Genomic DNA, 18,245 nt, shown 5'->3' with positions numbered 1-18,245 from the left:
GTTTCAAATATTGATTCCATGTGAATAAATTGATTCAGTGTTCTTACGGCACTGCAGAGCAAATAAACACAGAAAGCCCACAATTCTGAAAACAGTATCAATAAGTTTATTAAGTGGTATGAATATCCTGTTTTGAAAGCAATGCAAAATTGCAGACAGAGCTGTACAGTTATGTTCACAGTTCAACACATTCCCTTTCAATTACCAATTTAGATTAAAAGGATATAAAGTTCATGATAGACACAACATTGCAGAAACGTGTAATATTTTTCATTATTACAAGTATCAAAATCATGCTTAATAAAAACCTGTAATTGCCCTTTCAGTCTAACAATTATAAAATATATATGGATATAATATATAATATATATTACAACTTATATTTGCAGACACACAAATACCTTTACAAGCAAAAAAAAAAAGAACAATGCTGATCTGTTGAGCCGCTACATTCGAGTATGTTTAGTTTATGAGTGGATAAATGTATGCATTTGGGAATGCTGTTTTTGAATCTTACCTATAAAGTGCACACTGCATGGAGACCTGAACACGCACACACATACACAACTTTGTTCTCGGGAGGCTATCAAGAGGGGATTGCTAAATAAGAAAAAAATGATTGCAATGATGTTGGTAGAATGAAATATTGGAAAGCAAACAAGTCCTGATCCTTTCAGTGACATTTTCCCAAATAAAAGTGTCTCAAGATAAAAAATAAAAAAATAAAAGAAAAAAAATAAAAGAAAAATACATTTATACCATTATATTGTATGAGCTTGATACAAGAAATGAGATATTTTTTCTGCACTCAATATCCTCACTGAAACAATAATGCCCCAAGTGCAGTAACTGTTACCTTTCTGAATAAAAACCAAAATAATTAATTTAATTAATTAATTAATTAAAGATTTCATGAAGTGCATTTTTGCTGCATTATGTTCCATTAAGTGTGCACATAAGAGAATGCCTAATTTAAAAGCAGATGAGGTGTGTGCTGTTTCAATTTCAAGGCTAGCATTAGCTGAGTTAGCCACATTGCCAACGAGTAATGTGACACAACGTAGAACACGTCACATTTTATTGGCCCTTGATGGCAATAAAACGGCTTTTCATATGCGTGTGTTTAGTAAGGCCACAAGGGGGAAGCACTCTCAAACCAGCTGAGATGTTGCAACCCTTTCAAAAGAGAAAAGATTTGGATTGACCAAATTATAATGGCAACATGCGGTGAATGCTTCCGAGGTTTGTCTCAGTAGGATACCAGCTCATATTCAGCATAAACAGGTGAAAGCGTCAAAGCTTGCCCCAATCCACACATTGGAGTCCAATATTTATACCCCACTCCCCCGAAGTCCAAGTGGTACAGTCCAACGTTGAACACCCCCAACACCAGGTTCAGTTTCACACCAGCAGGTGGCGCTTCTTGTGCAAGGCCAGGTGGTCGGAGCGGGAAAAGCTGCGCTCGCAGTCGGGACACTGGAAAGGTTTGACTCCCGTGTGCTTGCGGAAGTGTCGCGTCAGCTCGTCAGACCGGGCAAACTTCCACGTGCAGCCCTCCCACATGCACTTGTACGGTTTCTCACCTGCAGGAGCGCACAAACACGTTCACGATTCAAGGAAAAAAGAAAAAGAAAAGAAAAAGAAGGCTTGAACAATGTCACAACACAATCTGAGCATCTTTACCCGTGTGCGTCCTGCGGTGCGCTTTGAGGTGCGAACTTTTGGTGTAGATTTTGTTGCAACCGGAGAAATCGCAGCGGTGGATTCTTCTCTTCTTCAGTGTGTCTGGAGAGTCAGCGGGGAGAGGATGTTGAGTGGCCGAATGGACGATAACTGACGGGTTGTTGCCCCTGAGTGAGGAGATAATGGATTATGTTAGCAATGCAACCAATAGGGGGCGTCAGTGTCACTTATAATAGAGGCCTGCTTTGATGGGTGTTGAATTCACACAAGTGAACTGTTATTTGGCAGCAAGATAATAACGTCTGCCTGTCAGGAAGTTAAAAACAAACAAACTCCTTTTTTTTCCCGGTCCACCACACCTTTTGGTTTTGTTTAATCACCTTTTGTCTCTGAACAGTTTAAAAATAGTTGCAGTGCTGTGCAAAAGTCCACTACATTAGTTGACTAATGAGCTTTAATTTTGATATAATAGATTGTAATTGTAGAACACAAAAGCCTATAATTACTTAAGTCTCGCTCCTTTTCCCCACTTTAATTGTAGATTATTACATATGCAAATTCTGGTTGAAGGGTTTAACTTTAGAAAGCCTGAAGTCCTGAACCATGAAATGTATGGGAAAATTCAGATTTTAAAAAAATAGTTTTTATTGTTCTTTCACATATGACTTTTGATTTGTGTCATATTTGATACATCCGGTCGAAATGCTTTAAATTTGCACATTTATAACTGTCAAAAATATAATAATAAACAGGCATATCAAACATATTAGTGTTAAAAACAAAACAAAACAGAAAGAACGTTTCTCACTATTAATAAATATGGGTAATCTTGCAGGGTCGCTGGAAAAGCCATCAGCTGGGTGATACTGCCCTCTAATGGATTACACATGAAATGCATGTGTAAGATCATATACGTCAAGGCTTTAATGGGGGGGAAAAAAATATTATACTCATGAAATAGAGGGCTCAAAATGTCTTGTATTTAATATGATACGTTTGGCTTTGTAGGGTTAAGCTATTTTTCTATGGATTTGTTTATTATTCTTATCCACACGACATACCCTCAAGTACATTTTGAGGCTATTGCTTGGGTAAATAAATATTCTTGAGTCATCTTATTGTGAAAGTTTTACTCATAAAATCACATAATAAATCAACATTTATAAAAACTCTTCCACCCATTTGAAATCTGATGTACTACATAGCCATTAAAATAAAAAGTACTTTAGTCTCATTAAATTTGTTGACATCTCACTTACATTACACACTGAACTAGACATTTTATTAATTTCATAATTTTTCCACAAATTGCTCCACCTTTAGGGCGTTTGACCTTGGAGGATTCAGTGTATTGTAACCATTTGCAGGAAATTATTCAAGGTAAAGGCCTTTTTAAAATAGGACGTTCATAGAGCATATGCTACTCACATTGAGCACAATAAAAGAAAACATCTGCTTTTGAATTGGTCTATTAAGAAAAAAAGTGGTCTCTCTACATTAACATGCGTGTGTGCGCATGTGTGTGCACGTACGTGCACAACGGTGTGATAAAGTGGCAGTTAAAAGCAGACGCAGGGTGTTGAAATATGAATCTTTCACATCGGTCCGCTGCAAAGGAATGCGCAGTCATGTACACACACGCGCACGCACACACACAACGACCCATCCTGGTTCACAATGGTGAGCCAGCATGACCTATATTTCACGTACAGTGCACGCAGTGTTGACTATGCTTGAATGACTTTTTGAGAGGTGATGACAGCACTGGAGACGCCCACAGCAAAAGCCACACTTGGCACACACTGACAACGACTTCAAAACCCGGCCAGCAACTACCTGACGACGCTTGTCCGTGAAACGGAGGATGAAAGGCCCGAGGAAGAAGAAGATATGAGGGATAGGAGAAGCAGAATAGATGCGGGAGCTGCAGATGCCAGACGACGAGCACTAGAAAAACACAGGAAGCGAAAAGGAGGGAGGGGGTTGGTTATGAAAGAGAGAACAGGAAGTGGAAGAGTGACGGCGACAGGATTCGGATGGCTGATATAAACTTGTAAGGCCGCCTCGTCGCATGGAGACTCGTACCAAAGGACACAGACGACTGGAAATAAAAGAATAAACGGTGTAGTGAAAGAATTTGGAATGGAGATGCTATCGAATGTATCTGCAGTTAACATCCATAATTATTTAAAGAATAAACTTTTTTTCATGTACAATATGACTGCAGCATAATGAATCTATATTAATTCCTGAAGATATTAAACCACAACATTTTAATCTAATGAATTTTGAGTTTTGTTTATATTGTTTAGATGGACTTGAATTATTAAAAATTCCTTTGTTTGCCTATCTGTCATCATTAACGCACACATTTATGAAACTGTCATGGTTGCTCAAGCAAACCTTGCCTGGGAATGTGATAGTCAAGTATACATCCAACCTTGTTGCATTGCGATGGGTGTACGAGTTATAATTTAATTAGGGATGGGCGAGTACCGAGACAAGGTATCGGTACTCATGACGCTGTCCGATACCAGCACTGGCCGCCCTCTAGTGGCCGTTTTACAATCAGAAATTAGAGGAGCATGAAATTGGCATTATTTCATGCAATTTTAAGTAAACATACTAGATTGGGATTTATAGGTATTTCTTTAAAATTATCTGACTTTTTTTTTTTTTTTTTGGGGGGGGGGGTCATTTTATGTAATAGTGGTATCGGTAACTGGTATCGGAATCTACTCAAGATTTGAGTATCAGTATCGATCTGAAAAAAAAAGTGGTATCAACCATCCCTAGATCTAATGTTTTTGTGTGCTTGTATGTTATTAAGATAGCAGGACTGACTAAAAAGTTTTTTCACTAGTTTTGTGAAGAAAGACAGTTGAGGTGCTATTTGCTAATCTAATCCAAAATGCCAATCACAATTTGAGCAGACTTTTGTTTGAGATGCGGGGCACATCCTTGACTATAGAGTAAAGCCCCTCTATTGATGTGAGATCGGGACCGATCCCTGATGCAAACAGCAAAAATCCACAAAAGATGGCAGCACAGTGCGACTGTACTTTTGTTGAAACGAAGCTCCTCAATTCACTTCAACATTGTTCCTTGGCACCAATATGCCAGGCAAGACATCGTTACCCGGCCCCGAGTGCCGTGTACACGTGTCAAACTTACTCATATTCGTGTGGTATCCTGATGACGGATGGCTTGATGTCGTGGCTGCTGTGGCGCTCATGAATGAGCTCAGGACGAGGCTCGCTTTTAATTAGCTTGTGCACGTCGTGGACATCGCCTCGACCATCCAATGACTTTGTGGATTGAACTGTGCAGAAACAAAGTCACCGTAAGCTGCTCGTCATGGTTAGTGTTAAGAATAAATGCTGCATGTGAACAAAAGAGATCACTTGGATCAAATTTAAGAAATCCATATACAGTACCGGTATATCAAAAATGCTTTTCAACAATGTATAGACTGTGAAAATCGGGTAATATGTGGTGAAGATATGTCAATTTAAAGATCAGGAATTAAGTAGCTGGAGAACGGGGATGATCAAAAACACACAATAGCACGCAGCTAAATCAGCAGTGTTAATTCAACACCTACAAAGTTAAATTTAAGAGTAGCTGAAATTCAACACTCGTCAACACTGTTCAGTGTTGTTTTTACACTATACTAGTGTGTAGTATTAAAATCTCTCTGTGAGTGACAACGACTTCAATGTCAGTGTTTCCCAGTGAATTGTAAGGAGGAGGAAAATGGCGCTAACTTGTCTCTCTCAACCTGGAGAAGTGCAGGTGCAAAGGCAGAGCTTAATTACATCTCTGCAGAGTTAATTTAAAATCAACTCCCAGAAATTTAACCCTGAAATTTTTATTTGAATTGTTTCTGTACACATGCTTCAGAAAATAAATATATGAATAAGCATAACTTATTTCTCATAACATGACCTTTACAATCCTTTTTTTTTTTTTTTTTTTTTTGTCACTAAGGTAAGAATTTCACAAGATGGATGGATGGATGGGAAATGACTTATTGTTCTAGTGTTTGAATCACAAACTTAAAACTTTATCATACGTCGTCAATGCTTTTTGTGTTGAACCTCAAAACTCAACTGTACGATTTCCCATCAGTTTTGTCAGTTTCAAACTTGGGGTCTATTCCATCTTGTAATCGCAGATCTCTTTTTACGCGAGTACGTGAAGTCATTCTGATCACTTTAAACCGCAACCTAATTTTTCTCATGTCATAAATTTGGGTCAGAAAGGTGAATTAATTTAACCGAACTATTTGGTTCATGCTAAGGAAGTTAGCATGCGCTAACTTTTCAGGTTAGTTGCTAGCTGATTTTGGAGTGTGTCCAGCACAATTTATGTGAATCAACTGTACATGAGTGAAAATGTTGTAGGGAGAATAACAGAAAACAAATCATCAAAGGATCAATTTAAGAATTTGATATATCTATACACATTTACTGAAAGGGCATCAAAAATGCATATATCCAATGATGTATAGTGCGTGGAAATAGGGCAATATGTATAAAATCTGAACATGCATTTTGTTTTGGAGTGTGCTGAAGCAATGAGGGCTCACCTGTCTTGTGCTCTCTGCTTCGATGATGATGATGATGATGGTGATGATGGTCCTCGTCCGCCGTAACAGGTGGGCTCACCATTATGGGCTGGTGCAAGTGCAGAGGGGAAGGGTACAGGACGGACAGAGGCACCATGACAGGAGACACCATGACCCCCGAGCTCTGGATGACGCCCGAGCCTGCGCCCATCAGAGGAGCCACCATGCTGGGGTACGACAGCGAGGTGGCGGGCGGCGAGGAATGCCGCTGGCTCAGCTGTGGGGAGCAGCGCGGGGAGGCGCGGCTGGCGGTGCTGAAAGGGGATGGCGGGGTGCTGCGCGACGAGACCGGGGAAGAGGCGGACGAGCAGTGGGGGGAGGATGACGAGGAGGCGGCAGAGGAAGACGGGCGCTTGCTCAGAGACAGATCGACGGGCTCCAGCTGGGCGTGTGATGGGTTGCTGGCGGCGTGCGACTGGGCGAGGGCCTGCATGTGGCTGTGGTAGAGGTGGGCCGGGTGGGAGAAGATGACTCCGTACGGCTCCGGGGTTTTCACTAGCGATGAGTAGAATGACTGTGAAAGAGAGGAGAGGATGCAAGAGAAGGGAAAGGGAACAAAAGAGCAGAGTTGAATTTCCGCTCTACATGGAATACCGGCGAAAACAAGCGTCTGCCTTACAAACAACTACAGCCAGCCAAGAAATGTCAGCAAAGCTTTGCTTGGGAATGTCTGTCAGAAGCGCGTGTTGATTAGCCTGCTGTATGACGGCGTGCGCGGCCATTGTATGCAAATGTCCACTGTACTGAGGTCTGTTTGTCCAGGAAGAGTCGGAATGTGGGAACTGGGCTGTCTAGACACGTAGCAAGAGTGCGGGTCGCTATGTGCAGGCTACTGCATGGCATCAAAAACATGCTCAGGCATGATGCAAGCGCACACACAACGTACAAACACACACACGTGCCTTACCGTCTCCATGTCTGTCTTCAGAGGGTAATCATACATCAGCATGGCTGCAATGGCTGAGTTCCTGCAAAGCACAAAACACACACACGGCCCTTAAGACAGATTCTTAACACGTTTCAATAAAGATGATCAAATATATATCATATCTTAAACTTGTTACGATATTGTAGCTAGTTCTGTCACTATCAAATCTTTTTCAAATCAATTACTGCACCAAATAGTCAGAACCACATTTTCTTCTTTTTTGTTGTTGTTGTTGTTAATCCACTAAGGTTAGACAGAAATTGAATTGAGTGTATATAAGTACTCATAATTTATTATCTTCTATACATATGCATACACAACAAACTTAACTTATGCTAAACAGTTAGCAATCGCAATTAGCATTAGCACGCTAGCGTTTACCACTTACACTATAACTACCATTTAGTTCATACATACATCATTATATCTACAGTGCGCATTTAATACCGTCTTAAAAGTCACTTTTACAGGATGCTTCAACATTCAACATTACTCCATGAGTAAATAACAAAGTTAGAGCTAGCTGTTAGCTACATGAAGTCAATAACTTCCTTTTCCTTTCTTCTTCTGGGCATGTTTAGTGGATGACTGCCCCCTACTGGTTAAGTGATGGTTCACACAGTAGGGCATCTCAAAGATCCACCATAGAAAAGTGGACAACTAAACCTAGTATAGTACATCTGAGAGCTTTTTGTTAATTCTGTTATTTATTGAGTCTTGTTTTTTTGTTTTGTTTTTTTTTTACCTTGCGTGCATCTACTTCCTCTGAAAATGTTTACAGTAACTCTATTCACTAATAAACACCAGTTGCTTTCCTGGTTTGCTCCACCTACATCCACTGTAATCAATTGCACCCACGTAAATCACACCACAGTATCATGAAGCGTAGCGAGCGAGCCAGGAGAATATGCATGCACACACCAGGTGTAACCACAATGACTGTTCCTAAATGAGTATGCGTGTGTTCACTAGAGCCTTTAGGTAACATAGTACCAAGAACATTCCTTAAATGAGTCGTGCGTGGGGGGGGGGGGGGGGTGCGCATGTGTGTGTGTGAGCTGATCAAAGTCCACAGTCGGGAGACAAGTTAGCCTTTAATTATTAACAAATGGGCCCTTGCGCTCGTCCTAAACAGACACGCACAAACACACAGGCTGGGAGTCCAGATGGCAAACAGACCAATGGGAGAGCAGGACGCTTTGTTGGCTGGGTCAGGAAGGGTGTGAACATGACGACAGAGGCCTCACCCATCGTGCGGCTCCGGAGAAACAAAGAGCGAGCAGTCAGGTGTGGCCCGTGTGCGTGAGTCTGCGTTGTAAAGCGGGTTTGTATTGTGCTGTGGTTCAACTGGAGGTCAAGCAATTGTTCTATTCTGGCTGCCAATCAGGTGGCAGAAAGGTCACAAACTTGTTTCACAGTGTATGTGGCGACATTTTGAACATTTGGACAAGAGTGTGATTTAAACACAAATTTGCCTGAATCCTTTCCTACAGCTACACACTTAACTATTGGGACAATTTCAAACTTTTCTTTCACAAAGTGAAATGAGGGGGAAAAGTGCTTTAACAATTTGAGGAACTTTTGAGGAATGTTGTCAAAGTGTGTCACTGATATTGGACCGAATGGCCTGGCGGTATCTTCCTTCCAAATGCCTTTAGTGTGTCAAGCTGTTCTAAAAATTAAATAGATAAAAATAACTGACAAAAACAAAATCCCTCCCAAGTGCTCTGCATTCCTGAAACTCCTCGAAAGACACAGACAGTCATCAAACATTTCCCCTCAAATGTTGTATGGTCGGAGGGTTCAATCTTCAACAAACAACAGAACAAACAGAAACAAACAGAGCAAATTGACAGTGCTCACTTTTCTGAATATCATATAAATAGATTATATTATCTTCAGGTCCAACGATAATACAACTGTATTATTATCGATTATGATTATCTTCGAGGAAGTGAGACACGAGGTAGATTGCTTCATGATGAGACAAACTCTTTTCTAAGGAACAAACAGAAGGGTCTGAAACAGGAAGTGACCAATACAATACATGCAAGATTTGAAAGATGCAACATTTAGTGAAAGTGACAGCCAGCCAGGAAAGGCTAGGAAATAATAACCAGCCAAATCGAGCATCAAGATCAGAATATCAAGTGGGAATCATATTTTCAATTCTTGTTTGCAGCAAAACAATTGTTTGGCAATTTGTGTGTCTCACTGTCACATAAAGAGGTGACAAACCATTTGACAACCATAACAGAATATCAAATTAATTTAGTGACTGGGTAATCGTTTTAGAGCCATTGTTTGGTTTAAAATAAAGATAGACCGACATGTCTTTTTAATCTTTTTATTATAGGGCCGATAATGATTATTAGTAGTCAAAGAGGCCGATAATCAATATTTGGGGCTAATATTCAATTCCAGTAAAAAAAAAAAAAAAAAGGGGTGAAAAAATACTGGCGTCAACATTTTTTTTTTTTAAATATAAATGCCATTCTTGACTTTGTTGTAATGTCTTAAAGCGTGTTTATTGAACAATTTTTCAGACTTTTCACAATGTAAAAGTTGTTTTTGTTTTTATCTTAGCCAATAGACATCCTTTTAAATTTCTAACAAAATTTTAAGGGAGTTCCTAAGGTTATAAGTATGTCTTAAAAAGTTAAATGGAAACTTAAACAAGTAAATACAAGTACAAAAAAAACAAAAAAAACAAAAACAAAACTAGTTTTCTGCAGTAAATATTTTTTTTCCCCAAATTTTAAAATACCTGAAATCTTAAACTTTCAAATTTCTTTTCTTTTTACTGAAAATTTAAATAAATAGTTCCCTGAGATTAAAATGGTTTTAGATCCACCGTTATTGGCCGTCACATTGGGAAAAAATAATAAAAAAAATGCGTATAACGATATTCATCAAAATGCCCAATATCGGTGCCGATAATTGTGGGAATGCAAACCGTCTATCCCTAGTTTAAAAATTGTCCAAATGTTCTGATTGGACCGACTCAACATTCATTCAAAAAATGGCCACTTCAATCCAAAGTACATTTTTATCCAATTATTCAATTAATTATAGATTAAAAAAATTCTAAAAATTCTTGCTAGCAACAGCCCTAGTATGATACAAAAACTATATAAAGAGACAAAAGGTTAATCGAGAAATTTGAGGTCATAAAATACACACTTGCACAATCTAATGGGGTGTTGAAAATAGGATGCTGCTTGATCGACAATTTGTTCATATTAAACAAACAACAAACTACATCCACAATAATCAACAAATTGCAAAATGGAGGCGGCTTTGACAGTGTCAATAAACACAGCATTATTTGTGATTCAGCCCATTATATCAGTGATTATGATTTGGTGCATGCTGCATGGTGACCTAACTTTGTCGCATGACCTACTTTTATTGACATGCATTGTATAAAACAGGCTTTTCGGTACCGGCTCAAATTGACCTGCTGGAAATTACACAACACACGCACACGTATTTGAAGTGCCAGTCAGTGTGTGCTGCACCTACTTCGTAAATAAAACTAACCTACCTGGGCACTCTTCATGTGTGGGTTTGTGTTTGTGCATGTGGAGTGCGGTTGGCAAATATTGTCCTTTTAGGTCAGTGGAGCTACTGTGTGCTAAACGTCGCCAGACAAGACACCTCCCACTTTAACCTCGCCTCTCCCCGAAACATGTAGCCGTCGTCTTCCACAGCCCTCGACAGCCTCTCGCTTCCTATTTATCGGCACCGCACGCTATCCTCTCCTCTCACTCCATGAATGATAAAGAACAACATGACTGAGGGGGGAAAATATTGTGGCTTGGAGGCCCTGGCTACTGACTTCACCACACGCACACACATACAGATGCATGCACACAACCACACAGCACGTTTCTGCTTGCTCAACAGAATACACACATTAAATCACTAAAGGCCTAAATTATAACAGACACGGACACATGCTCATACGTGCACACACACAGACACAGGGGGCTTTGCGCGCGCACGCTCTAATGGCAAAACTGCTGGAGATGATGAGATCACCAGAGAGCGCACAAACCTCCAGACGACGGCTTTGTCCAAGAAACACGCCACAACTCACATTTCTCCACATTCTTTTTGGTCTTTACGGACTCATTTCCACTCTGAGCTCATTCCTACTTTACACCCCCCTACTCAATCCGGCCCTTTTACCCTTAAGGAATGGAATTGATTAGCACTGACTGATTAGGATGCTAACTGTGTGACTCATAAAGGTGGTGAGCTAATATTGGAGTCTTTTTTATTTTATTTACACCCCCATGTAGTTGAACTTTTATGTTTTATGTCACTACAACCTAGTAAAGATGTCTTTCTGACACACTGACAACAGTGCTGCCAAAATGATCGCAGTTCACAAGAACTGAAAAACAGCAGAAGACACTGATTGCGATATGCATGACAGGCCAGTAGGTGGCGAGTTACTTTGTAGAAATGTGCATCAACACACCAAAACAACATAGTCATCTTTTAAATATATTTTGACACCGTTCTCCTTTGCCGTTGTTTGTTTGTTAGAGTCTCATTTCCCTCATTTCTCGTTTTCCCATGATACAATTTGAAATAAAAGATCGCACAAACTAGCCCAAAACTGAGAGGTGAATAGAGCGAATCAATGACTTCATTTGAGAAGCAACTTTCTAACCTTTTGGAACAATTATTATTATTATTATTAGTAGTAGTAATTTTTTTTTTCTTAATAGAATTAACAGTTTTAACTTTTTCTGTCTTAAATTCACATTGTGTATAGCAGCAAACTATTGCCTAAAAGATTGAAGGAAAAAACTGATTGAAAACAAAACGGAACAAACTGGCATTTAAGGTAATTTTGAGAACATCAAAAGTCAAAACTCAGGGCTCTATTGTGAAAACAAGCAAACTGAAAAGAACACTGAGAAATTATAAATATTTCATACCATATTAATATACTTTTAATCTTATAGGCCGTATGTAGCGTACAGTAACTCATTTCCGGTTTCTGGTTCAGTTTAGCCAGTAGATTTTCTCTCACATTCCGACATTTATTAATTTGCCTGTTATATTTCTGTGCCTAGTTGGATACACGCTGCTTTAACATAGTTCCAGCTAGATGTCCGTGAAAAGTGTACAATCACCAAAGCACTTAATTCTGGTGTTAAACGCGCTAGCTGTGTCAATCTTAGGTTAGGTTAAAAATTAGCATGGCTTATTTGCTGGGTCAGACTGGACCAGCTTTGAGCGGAGAAGAGGAAGGCGCTTCTCTTGCTATGGCAAAAATAAAAAATAAAAATATATATATATATATATATATATATATATATATATATATATATAAAAGTTTGAACATCGCTAGTCTCTCTGGTGACCTTTGGTTGTGTTACCTTGGCTAACTATCCATTTGTCTAAACGAGAGGCCATTCCTCCTGGCTGACGTAAACCATAACGGATGTTAATTCATTTCCAATTCAGTTTTGCAAGTATGATTTTCTTTCGAGAATTCAAACACTTATTAATTTGCCTGCTATTTTACTTTACTGTCAAAGTTGAATGTTCTCCACCAAAGCTAGCTCTCAATTGCGTTGTTAAACGTGCTAGCCGTGTCCATGAGGTTGTCTTAGCATTGAGCATGGCTCCTCCGTCTTTCCTAGTCATCCCTTTGTGAGTCTGACATTAGTCAAAAATGTATCCTATTCGCCACCATACAGTCAATGATTAGGCTACCGACTTAAGAGTTTCTCTACAACGTGTTTAGGCACACTAGTAGCCAGCTGTTGCTAGCTAGCAGCTTCTGCGCAAGTAGCACAGAGCTTCCCTCGACATTGAACTACCCACGGTATGGCGACATGAGCCGAGCGAAGCTTTTTGGGACCGTCTGGGTGGCTCTCTTCGACTTCCTTGTGACTGTTATCTCGGTATTTAATTCTTAAATATTGATATTCAGTGTTTTAGAGATGTGAAAAATGCTATTTTTGTATGCAAACTGTGATGTGAAACTGCTTATTTTGAGCCTTGACGAAATGTGCACTTTTCTTGCACTACAGCGCTGTGCTCGGCCATACTGTGACATACATTGGCATGTCCAAAACAACATTCAATGGATGACTTTTTAACACATACATTGAAACACAAGTGTTTTTTTTAGAACTATTTTTAAAAAACATGGACATTTTTTTTTTTACCCCCCCAAAAAATGTTTTTATCCGCCTTCAATATAAAACAACCACTTAATATAACACCAACAGATGAGCTCAACATCCACCGATGAACTTCTTCTCCATCCTTATTATGATCACCACCCTTATGAACCCCTCATCACCCCTCGCGTGCTCTGACTCACACCAGCACGGGGCCCCACTTTTGCAGAACGAGGGTCTCTGGAGAGCCAGACACGAGGGGGCCCATCAGCCAGGAAAGATGAACCAAAATCTATCATTACACACACACACACACTGAAAGACATATGCTGCAGCTGACATACGCTGACACATCTTCAAGTCGTGCACTCGGCAGAGGTGAAGCTTTCCAGAGAGCAGCGGAAGCCCTCGCACTGTTATTATTTCCACACGGCGTGATGGGTCGGGGGCTCGAAAGAAGAGAGCAAAGCCAGAGAAAGAGAAGGGAACAAGGGGAGGTTTCTGCTGCTGGGGGCCTGCGGTTTCCTGTCTCACTGACCCCCCCCCTAAAATAACACTTCACCTCCCTACCTAAATAATAGGAGAAGGGGAATGGAAGAAAAACAGAAAACAGACACTCTGACCGAAACTATGTCAAACTGGAAGAAACGAGAAAGCAAATATGACAAAACTTCAATGGACCTCAAACAAGAGGAGGTGGGTGCGTGTACGTGTAAATGAGCGTGTGGTTGTGGGAGGCGGGAAGAGACAGATCCGGTGGTTGAGACGCAGGGGTTGTGTAACAGCCTGTGCGCGTTTCGTCCGTGTGTGCTCACTTCCTCGGCTTCTTCACCGAGGATGACCAAATATTCAGCAGCCACCAGTTTAATGTTTAGCTCTTATGTTCCACAAGACGTGCCCTTTGAGCAGTGTCTGTGTGTGTGCACTCTTACGCATTTTGTTCCACCAGATAACATCAGCATGTTGATTCAGGGAAAGAGGCGCAAGGGGTGGGTGGGGTATTGGGGGCGTGCGCGTGTTTGTGTATGTGTGTGTTGGGGGGCCTTGAGACAAACTGGTCAGTGTCCAAATAATCATAAATAACTTTCCTTAAAACTCCACCAGTGCTCACAAAAGACCATGAAGTCAGACAAAGAGGCTGAGGTTGCCCCCCCACCGTTCCAGTCCTCCGCCCCCCCACGTCCTCATCCCTCTCTCCTCCCTCGCTTCTCGCTCGTTGGCCTCTAAACAGGATGAGGGCTTCATATGCCAAGAGGAATGTGTGACGCAAGCCTCAGCCTTGAAACAAAGCACAGGAAACGTGGAGAGACACGGCGAGGGGATGGAGGGACGGGCCTCGCTGAGAGGATGCAGGGGGGCGACGCAGGGCTTCAGGTGTGACTCACACACCTGTCACCTCACACCGTGGGCTTAGCTGTCATACCGTGCACCTCTACTCAGTCTACGCTACCGGCTCTGGTATCATATTCAGTCCATATGACATAACAGAGCGACTTGGAGCAATTGGTGGCTTGGCGAGAATGTGAGGGATCGAACCTGGAAACTTTTAGTCGCAGGACGCAGTTGTAACCACTTGTACCTGAGAACCAGTAACTGGCCAGATATATGGTGAATTGATATCTTGGAATCCTTGCGGTTATACCCACTTGTCATTAAAATGTAAACTTATTTAAACATATCACAGACAGAAAATCACATGGCCCAGGTGTACAAACTGAATTTGACTGAACTACATCACAAATTAAACAGATTTTGTTTTTCATACAACATAATTACAACTAATTGTCCTTTGTAAAATTGAAATGGATGTAAAATCAGAACAAAATAATCAAACTTTAAAACAGTAACAGGCACATCCTGGGAACTGAACCTAGCAGTACCCTCGACCACTTGAACAACTTATCCAGAAACAGCACATTTGAATTCTGTGACAGAATGTCCTATAAGAAGCAATACAATTTATGACACCACGTGGTAGGAATCGAACCTGCGACCAAAGGGTCGCAGGACGCATCTGTAACCACTTAGCGGGACAAATGCACACGTTACATGCTGGGAATCGAATCCAAACCATTTGGCCCACAGATACCACCGCCATTATCAATTCAAAAAGTCAAAAAGAGAACATGTTCACACACACACTACAAAATATGAGTATTTAATAATTAAAAAAAAAAAATCAATGCGATACCTAAATGACAGCAGTGGCATGCCTCCCTCAAATCAATAAATGCTACAATTTTATTCAATATGACACAAAACGCTCTTCAAAGTGCGACGAGCCAAAACAAAACAATGACGCAATGTCAACCTCTTTTTTTTTTTTTTAAATTTAATTGTTATTTAATGGACAGTGGTGCAACTCACCTTTCAGATGAAGCAGGAGCCGTCTACTTGCTGGACACCAACTTGGCACTACTTTCTCCGCTTTAGTCCGCCGCAAAGTGTTCTTCCTTCGGCGTCACTGACATGAGAACAAGCCGGTCACCTCCACTCGGGGATTTCCTACACGCTGAGCGGGCGGCAACTTCGCCGATTATAAAACCCACTAACCTAGTGTGTTTCTGTGTCTGTGCGAGTGTGCGTGTCTTCGGTATGTCGTTTTACAAACTGCTGCTGTCACATGATCCACACTCTGTTTTCTCCATGGGGTCGGACCGCTGGGCGGGACCGGGGCGGGGTGGTCCGCTCGACTGTGTGCCCTGAATTGTCACACACGCAGTGCGAGAGCTTGTCTTTACTGGTCATCAATAAAATGATTTATGGAAAATTACCACTACTTTTAATGTATTATTAAATCATAGCCTATAGCGATTTTTTTATACAGTATATTTATTTTATTTGAGACTTACGGCGAATATGCATCACTGCACATCGTATGCAAGCAGCCTCTGATATGTCCATCCATTCTCCCAAGTTATTGACAAATCCGAACATCCGGGCATTTCTGATATTTCCGGAATGCAACGCAATGCGTATGTTTCCACGGTGAAAACAAACGGCGTATTGTATTGCAGATTTTTATAGTAGTCAAACGACATTCCATCATATATTAATTGGAATCAAAATAATCCTCACAAATCAAATTACAACGATCCAAAGTCCAATAGTTTTCATTGACAGTGTCATTTAACCAAATAAGAATGTTGACTTGTGACTTAAGCTAATTGTCAATTCTCATGAGGAAAGGTGAGAAGCGGGGTACACCACATTCACATCTAAGTACAATTAAGAGCAAGGGTAACATAACATGCAATAAGTCATAATTTGATTAAATGTTCAGAAGTGTGTTTCCAACTGATAGTCCTCCACCTCAATCATTACCCAAGAAGTACCTCTCAGCTTCAAAAAGGTCGCTGACCGCTGATTTCGTCTTCAGTGAGTGTAACATGGATGTTTTTGGAATATAGGAGGAAGCTGCAGCCTGAAGAGAACATTCAAATGTTCACAGGAAGGCTGGAGCTGGGATTTGAACCCCCGGCCCCAACCACTAAACTGTAAAGCTGTCAGCCTTAACCACTTGCCGCTATCCATCCATTTTCTATCAGCTTAACCTTCTTACGCTTGTGAACAATGTGAATAATTGGGTTAGTAAAAAGTTGCAAACGTTCGCAAACAGTTTTCTATGTCATGGTTTGTCTTGTCGCAAGTTCAATAAAATGAGTGTCTTCCATTTCATATTACAGGCAAAAAGTTAGCTACAGCATATCTCCCATTTTTATGGCGTGCTACTGTAACTATTCCTCAAAGCCATAAGTGCAGACTATCTGTAGAGCTTTATATATATATATATATATATATATATATATATATATATATATATATATATATATATATATATATATATATATATATATATTACTGTATTTAAAATTAAATTATTACAAGAGCAAAAGCAGGTAGCACAGGAAAAATCTTTTTAATGACTTCAAACAGCTACTCGTATAACACATTAAAAGTGTTTAGTTCCACTGTGCACCTGCTGAAGATGTTATCAGCTGAATCTTTATAATCCTCTGCCCTTATAACAAGAGATAACCATCGTGTGATAACGCATTGGTTGATTTTGGGGCCATCTCAGCAGGAAGATGAGCTACACGTGTTGACATATATTTAGATTTGTCATAGTTTTGTTTTCTTTGTTGTCACAGTTACAATTCTAATCATTACATGAATTTTAGAGGTCAGCAGTTGCTCATCCAAGTCATATTTTCATATACACAAACACTGATTGATGAGTAATCATGTTGATTCAGTCTCAATGAGTGTGCTTTCTACATTTTAAGAACAATATTGATAATATGAAGAAAATCTGTGATTGGCTGGCAGGCAGACGGACACTCAGACAACAGTTGCAAAGTTCGTGCACACAAACGCTTCTTTTTTTCCTACGGCTTTAATCTTAATCAAACTGACTTAACGCGAGTGTTTACCCCAAATGTTAGACAACATGAGTTATGCAAACAACAGACATGCTGCGATATACATGATAGCATCTGTCATCCCAGTTCTGAACGTGATGATCACACACCTGCTATGATTTACAGTACATGTGAGTATAGGAGCCATTCAAGTGTAAACATACATCCGAATGGGATCATGGCGCTCAGTCAGCGTGACAAGTGGTGAAAAGTGGAGCATTAACCTGAGAATGAGACGAGGGGAAGGTTTGCAGCTCAGGATGAAGTGCAGCCATTCCAAATGGGTTTCTGTGTCAAACATGACTCAGACGGAATGCAATGTACCACACTGCAAAGTACACAAAAAGTTTAAAGACTTGAGATAACAAGTGTCATCATGCATGATTCTTAACTTATTCCTTTATTTATAAATCATCATTTTTTTTCTTGGA

At 40.3% G+C, this 18,245-nt stretch overlaps 1 protein-coding gene across 2 annotated transcripts; it reads right to left on the bottom strand.

Moving 5' to 3' along the window:
* Window positions 1–83: 83 nt before the first annotated feature.
* Window positions 84–16,061, bottom strand: klf3 (Kruppel like factor 3 (basic)). 2 transcript variants are annotated; one of them, XM_077524999.1, is made up of 7 exons: window positions 15,761–16,061; window positions 7,221–7,281; window positions 6,275–6,827; window positions 4,858–5,005; window positions 3,520–3,630; window positions 1,684–1,850; window positions 84–1,583 (listed from the first exon to the last, which is right to left on the bottom strand). In XM_077524999.1, the coding sequence occupies exons 2-7, from the start codon at window positions 7,260–7,262 to the stop codon at window positions 1,402–1,404; spliced, it is 1,203 nt and encodes a 400-aa protein (XP_077381125.1). In that variant the 5' UTR covers window positions 7,263–7,281; window positions 15,761–16,061; the 3' UTR covers window positions 84–1,401. The 2 variants fall into 2 exon arrangements, with proteins under 2 accessions (XP_077381125.1, XP_077381126.1); XM_077525000.1 differs by lacking the exon at window positions 3,520–3,630 and having other exon boundaries at window positions 15,761–16,054.
* Window positions 16,062–18,245: the final 2,184 nt, after the last annotated feature.

The sequence above is a fragment of the Festucalex cinctus genome, chromosome 6, assembly GCF_051991245.1.
Source record: "Festucalex cinctus isolate MCC-2025b chromosome 6, RoL_Fcin_1.0, whole genome shotgun sequence".
Lineage (NCBI taxonomy): Eukaryota > Metazoa > Chordata > Actinopteri > Syngnathiformes > Syngnathidae > Festucalex > Festucalex cinctus.
This window is presented reverse-complemented; position numbering and strand designations above follow the sequence as displayed.